The sequence below is a fragment of the Orbicella faveolata genome, unplaced genomic scaffold (assembly GCF_042242905.1).
Source record: "Orbicella faveolata isolate gen_17 unplaced genomic scaffold, um_ofav_v1 contig_25, whole genome shotgun sequence".
NCBI classification, from domain to species: domain Eukaryota; kingdom Metazoa; phylum Cnidaria; class Anthozoa; order Scleractinia; family Merulinidae; genus Orbicella; species Orbicella faveolata.
Window position 1 is genome coordinate 22907897 of NW_028301553.1, and position 7126 is coordinate 22915022.

The 7126-nt window shown below is 35.9% G+C and overlaps 1 protein-coding gene across 1 annotated transcript; it reads left to right on the forward strand.

Moving 5' to 3' along the window:
* Positions 1–2549: 2549 nt before the first annotated feature.
* Positions 2550–5722, forward strand: LOC149109514 (proto-oncogene tyrosine-protein kinase receptor Ret-like). The gene is made up of 4 exons (XM_089294644.1): positions 2550–2576; positions 3252–3555; positions 5075–5185; positions 5523–5722. Exons 2-4 carry the CDS (start codon positions 3327–3329, stop codon positions 5720–5722), a joined length of 540 nt encoding a protein of 179 aa, XP_089150770.1. The 5' UTR covers positions 2550–2576; positions 3252–3326.
* The last annotated feature ends 1404 nt before the right edge of the window (positions 5723–7126 follow it).

The window sequence follows — 7126 nt, forward strand, 5'->3', positions numbered from 1 at the left end:
AGGGTTTCTGCCTCCCTTTTTCGATTTCCATGTTATTTACAGGCTCCCTTTTTTCAATTTACAGGTTATTTACAGGCTCCCTTTTTCAATTTACAGGTTATTTGCAAGCTCCATTTCTCAATTTACAGGTTATTTACAGGCTCCCCTTTTCAATTTACATGTTATTTGCAGGTTCCCTTTTTCGATTTCCATGTTATTTACAGGCTCCCTTTTTCCATTTACATGCTATTTACAGGCTCCCTTTTTCGATTTCCATGTTATTTACAGGCTCCCTTTTTCCATTTCCATGTTATTTACAGGCTCCCTTTTTCCATTTACATGTTATTTACAGGCTCCCCTTTTCCATTTACATGTTATTTACAGGCTCCCTTTTTCCATTTACATGTTATTTACAGGCTCCCTTTTTCGATTTACATGTTATTTACAGGCTCCCTTTTTCGATTTACATGTTATTTACAGGCTCCCTTTTTCGATTTACATGTTATTTGCAGGCTCCATTTCTCAATTTACAGGTTATTTACAGGCTCCCCTTTTCCATTTACATGTTATTTGCAGGTTCCCTTTTTCGATTTCCATGTTATTTATAGGCTCCCTTTTTCCATTTACATGCTATTTACAGGCTCCCTTTTTCGATTTCCATGTTATTTACAGGCTCCCTTTTTCCATTTCCATGTTATTTACAGGCTCCCTTTTTCCATTTACATGTTATTTACAGGCTCCCTTTTTCCATTTACATGTTATTTACAGGCTCCCTTTTTCGATTTACATGTTATTTACAGGCTCCCTTTTTCGATTTACATGTTATTTGCAGGCTCCATTTCTCAATTTACAGGTTATTTACAGGCTCCCCTTTTCCATTTACATGTTATTTGCAGGTTCCCTTTTTCGATTTCCATGTTATTTACAGGCTCCATTTTTCCATTTACATGCTATTTACAGGCTCCCTTTTTCGATTTCCATGTTATTTACAGGCTCCCTTTTTCCATTTCCATGTTATTTACAGGCTCCCTTTTTCCATTTACATGTTATTTACAGGCTCCCTTTTTCCATTTACATGTTATTTACAGGCTCCCTTTTTCGATTTACATGTTATTTACAGGCTCCCTTTTTTGATTTACATGTTATTTGCAGGCTCCCTTTTTCGATTTTCATGTTATTTACAGGCTCCCATCTTTGATTTACATGTTATTTACAGGCTCCCTTTTTCCATTTACATGTTATTTACAGGCTCCCTTTTTCCATTTACATGTTATTTACAGGCTCCCTTTTTCGATTTACATGTTCTTTACAGGCTCCCTTTTTCGATTTACATGTTATTTACAGGCTCCCTTTTTTGATTTACATGTTATTTGCAAGCTCCCTTTTTCGATTTTCATGTTATTTACAGGCTCCCATCTTCGATTTATATGTTATTTACAGGCTCCCTTTTTCGATTTACATGTTATTTACAGGCTCCCTTTTTTGATTTACATGTTATTTGCAGGCTCCCTTTTTCTATTTACATGTTCTTTATGGGCTCCTTTTTTGATTTCCATGTTATTTACAGACTCCCTTTTTTGATTTACACGTTATTTACAGGCTCCCTTTTTCGATTTACATGTTATTTACAGGCTCCTGTTTTCATTTTCCATGTTATTTACAGCCTCCCTTTTTTTATTTACATGTTGTTTACAGCCTCCCCTTTTTTATTTACATGTTTTTTTACAGTATTATGGCACCCTCCCTGTATTAAATTTACATGTTATTTACGGGTTTCCACGTTGAATCACAAGAAATTTACAGGCTATATACAGTATTTGCAGGAACAGTTTACATGTTATTTACATGATCTTAGCCCTTTGCTTTGAAACATTTACAGTGTTTTCTTCATCATTTACATGTTTCACTTAAAATATTTACATGTTATTTACATGAAACCTCCAAAACATGTAAAAGGGGAAAAATCATGTAAATTATTCTTTACAGTCTTTTTTTGGTTATTTACATGTTAATTACATGTTATTTACATACTCTGTAAATTTTCAACTTTTCCAGTGAATTCTACTCATTATCTACGTGGTGTGGCTGCACAAGAAAGGTAATTTCTTTTTTTGAGGAGCTATTGTATTACAGGTTTCTGTGTCTCTTCGGTAAATGCTTAGAATGCATGTAACAGTGTCTTCTTTTGTTCCTTAGGTACAGGAGCAAAACGGTAAGAATGTGTACCCATGTATATACGTCAATACATGTTGCCCTAATAAACCTCTCACTCCAGTCGAGAAAGAGTACCTCAGTGGTAAAACCTCCTTATAATATGTTAGTGATTTTTGGCACTGGATTGACCCCGGTCCAGTCATTCGATCATAATCAAATAATACTAAACGATAATTACACTTGTTTGGGTCTATCCAGACTTTTGTGTCAGCAAACAGTATACCGGCCTTTATTCTGGAGATGATCATTACGAGAGTAAAATATCATTGGTTTTTGAAGTAAAGAATATGACATTAGGTATCCGATTCTGCAAACGTATTGACTTTCGGCGTTTTCTTTGTTATATTTTCAGGCAATATGAAGACAACAGAGGAGTATATGACGTAATATAATCTATTTGTTGTTTCAGGGTTACTAGTTTTTTTTCGTTTTACTTTATTGCACAAGTTTGTTTTACATTCACAGTTAACTACATCTAGAAATACCTCACAACATTCTCGCGGCAGGAAAACAGCATGGTAAAACTTAATACTGGGGAATTTCATGCACTTTAAGAGTCAGGTTCAGATTTAATCTCTTTGATGTACAAGCAAGTTCATTTCTTCCTACGATTTCCTTTATAATAAGACACGAAAATCATTCTGAGCTCAGTAGATAGTGCTCAACTTGGTGCATAAGATGAGACACTTTTTTTTATTGTTATATCAAATAGGATATAAGAAAGTAGTGATGTGTGAAAAAGTAGTGATTCTGCAGTCAGTAAAGGTGAGATTTGGCTTGATCGTCCTTCCAAAATGCCTTCGCTATGGCAACGAGAGAAACAGCAGCAGACACATGAAAATTTTGGCAAAGGATAAATGAACAGCTACTAACTGGAAGGTCCGGCATCACAGCAAAATTGCAAAATACCTGGACGGGCTGTAATCCCTCCTCCCCTCCCCTTTTTACATCCAAGGGTTAATATCAAACTATCTGTAAAATGTCCTAGTACTCAATACCACTATATAAGAAGTTGTCAAGGTAGTTGAAAACAATATTCATCATCTCTTGTTCATCAGAATGAAATAGCATTGAGTGAAGTTGAGCCAAATAGTCCTGTTTCCACTAACTCCACCCAGCCTCGCTCAGAATACATGGACTTAACAGAAGCAACCATAGACAACTCCGAAAAACAACGTGTTGCTCAAAGTGCTGAGTACGCACCTCTTCATCCATCAACACGTTCTTGGGAAGTTGCAAGGCAACACGTCACTATAGAAAAGACAATTGGTAAAGGTGCTTTTGGTCAGGTTGCCAAAGGAACGGCAATGGGACTTCGAGGCAGGCCTGGAAAGACGACAGTTGCTGTTAAAATGCTTAAATGTAATTTTTGTTCTGCTGTTACTTCCAAGTCCCCCTAAACTAGAAAATTCTTCATTTATTTTCGAGTTCCGTATATTTAAGCTGACCGACATTTTCAACCTACATTCAAGTCGGTGTCTTGATGGTTTGCTGAGGTTTAGTACTCGTCAACCGTTTCAGCAAATATTTGCTGAACACGTAGGGGCCAAACCACCCCCCAAATGTTTCATGAAGGCAATATTTGCTTGGTTTATATATTTCTGAACCAAGTTTAGCAGATAAACTTTCTTTGTTCTCCAGTTTATTTTAATTTGGAAGTTGTGACAAAATGTCAGATTATGACGTCATAATTGATGACGTCACCAAAACGTGCTATATTTTTTTGTAAAATCTGATGTAAAGATTATGTCATTGGAAAGGCCTTGACTTGAGGAGTAAAATGCTGAAAACCGTTTTTTGCTATGATGATTATTTTTTGAGATATGGTAAATTAAATATTTTTTTGTTGTCCCCCCGGAATTTGCTTAACCATACTTCCCTGCTTAATTCAGTCTCTCTGGTTTATTTTTTTCAGTTTTATTCTAGGAAGGCTATTAATCTAGAAAAATAGAAAGTTTGATGTTGTCAAAAATCGTATGGTTTTAGAAATTTGATTTTCGGCTTTGTTAAGATGGTATTAATAGTAAAAAAACAGGTGACGTCACAGGTTATGACGTAACAAAACTAATTTTAACGTAACACTAGGGGGATAATTTTTTATTCCGATTTTCTTCTTTATCTTTGCTTTAGTCATCTGGCACATCACATATGCAACATAGCTGCATTTGCTGGAACAAAATTACGGCTCCAATTTGGGGATTTTTCTCAAGGGGGGGACCCCATATTTTGCAGAGTTATTTTTCATATTTAAAAATGCCATATTTCATTTAATTTTTGTGATATGGACAAAAATTTTTCAGGTTTCAACTCCCCTTGATGTGCTCTTTCGAACACATTGTAAAAAATATGCATATTAAAAACTTCAAAAGTGGCAAAAAACATGACGTCATCACTGTGACGTCACAACTTTGACATTTAGCGACATTTTTGACGTAAATATAATTGGCAATAGGTCTCCTGGTCATCTGCCAAGTTTGGTGTAGAAAGAGTCAATACCTTTTAAGTAATGCGAAGTAATGTGAAATACCCAAGAACTGACAAAACATTTGGGGGGGTGGTTTGGCCCCTACGTGGAGAGCAGTGATCCGGCACTCTTTCACTGAAAACACTGTACAATTACTTACTTACAGTTATGCTTTCTTTGAAAATTTATTTAAATCTACCAATGTTTGTTAATTTAGTGTTTGTTGTTGCTGTTGTTATCGTTACTGTTGTTGGAGTGTCAGTAATAAAACACAAAAGAGATTTTTAGACGCAATAATGACTTTTGTATCGTACATTAAAAATCGTCACACGGGATAACATGGCGAGTGCTTGTTACAACTATGGAACACATCTATAGTATACACTTTTGGCCTAATTCATTTTTTTTCTTTTGCAGATAATTCTCCCGAATCAGACAGGAGAGATTTGCTGAGAGAACTTGACACAATGAAGCAACTCAAACCACATCCCCACCTCATTAAACTACTGGGATGTGTCACAGAAACCGGTAAAAGTGTTGAATTTAAATTGAAATAGCCATATCGTGTTCGTGAAATAGAGATTGACGGTATATTCTGTCAAAGAACACCATTCATTAAATTTTACAGTATATAAATTCACCTATTATCGTTTATGCGCTGAATTTCTGTTGAATTTCAGTTTATGTAATGTTTCAAATTAAGCATCATTATTTCGTCGTTGATTTATACTACTCGAACAGTTTTGTTTATTGTCATGATGTGTAAAGAATCTAGCACGACGAAGTTCAGATAAAAGTGCCTTTTCGAGGTCAGAAGGAACCAAGTCCAAGGTTTGGAAGAGTTATTTCTAAATGTATTTCGTAGAGCCATTGTTGGTGTTAATCGAGTATGTACCTTATGGAGACCTGCTGGGATACCTGAGAAAGAGCCGTGGACTGAATGACACTTATTATAAAGACCCGGATATCAAACCACAAACAAGTCTGACGTCACAACAGCTGATGAAGTTTGCTTGGCAAATCGCTGATGGCATGAGTTACCTGTCTTCAAAATCTGTAAGTTAGATATTTTCTACAATTTTCTAGCAGCACTTTCCAACATTAGTGGACAAATCTGTTCACAGCAGGAATTGTGAAATTGTGAAACGAACGAAACGACTTTTTCAAGGTGGAATTTTAACTGCAAGAGATGAGTTATTGACAGGTTACAACGTACAATGCTAGATTTTCTTCCGCTTTAATGCGGAGTTATGGAGTTATGGAGTTATGGAGTTGTCCTTTACGAGATTTTCACGATAGGTATATTTAACATCTTATGTAGCAAAAAGCTTCGACCAGCAGTTCTGTGAAAAAAATGTTGGAGAACAACTCTGTTTTCTTTGCAATGAACTGAATTACTGCAACACGAAAATATGTTAACGAGAAAAAGAAAGCAGCGAAAACGAGAGTAGCAATGGTGCTTATGCAGTTGTCTTAAATTCTCTTTTTCAGCATTTTCACAATTCCTTGCATGGCAATGCCGTAAAACATAATAATAGTAGTAATCTCTTTTTGTTAAAGGGATACAGCTTTGGACCTAAAAAGGTTTAAGGTGCCATTCGTCTCGGGACTACTGTCGTACCTTCATCAACTCCCTCCCAACCGTATTTTAAAGCCTTGGCATGCCTATTTTATAAATATATTCAAAATAACAAATGTTGTTAAGCGTGTGTCCAGTAATTGATCAAAAATGTGGTAAGAACAAAAAAAGTGGCACACGAGGCGATAGCTGAGTATCTCACTGATATCCTAACCACATTTTGACGTCTCCTGTGAACAATTACTGAACAGACACACGGAAACATGGAATGTATCAATAAAGAAACAAAAAAATGTTTATGACGCCATCTGTAGCAGACGTCTGTGTTCCAATTGATCATAGGCTAAGTAAGAAACAGGCAAATTTCGAGAATAATTTGACTGATTATGTAATACCCTGTTTAAGATGAGGTTCCTTCAAACGCTGTCGAACGTCCTTGTACTTTTATCAGTAGACTCGAGACGTTGCTGTTGTTGTTGTTACTTTTTTTTTCAGGTGGTTCACCATATCCACGAATGAATGGCAAAAGAATTGCAAGCCTGCTTCAAGAAGGATACCGAATGCCTAAACCACAACACGTGGATGATATATTGTAAGTTTTGCGCTTGGAGAGATTAAACTGGCAATGATTACCCTTTTACTGACGTCTATGACATCTACGCAAGCGATGGATCACTATAAAAAAAATTGCAAAGTGAGCCATGCAAAATAAATTTAAAATATGTCAAAAATCGAATTAAAAGCTCTTGCATGACGTAACAATTGTCTAATCCTTCCCGAGCTCAGCTCAAAAATATAATGGTCAATCTCTGAAATTTCAGCTTAACTTCGAACGAAGTAGTTGTAGACGACTAATGGCACTCTACACGCTTAAATTGATTCAGTAACAG

Coding starts and splice junctions, on each gene's coding strand:
- LOC149109514 (XM_089294644.1), top strand. CDS start 3,327: ATGGACTTAACAGAAGCAACCATAGACAACTCCGAAAAACAACGTGTT. Junction 3,556..5,074: donor TGCTGTTAAAATGCTTAAAT/GTAATTTTTGTT, acceptor TTTCTTTTGCAG/ATAATTCTCCCGAATCAGAC. Junction 5,186..5,522: donor GGGATGTGTCACAGAAACCG/GTAAAAGTGTTG, acceptor TGTATTTCGTAG/AGCCATTGTTGGTGTTAATC.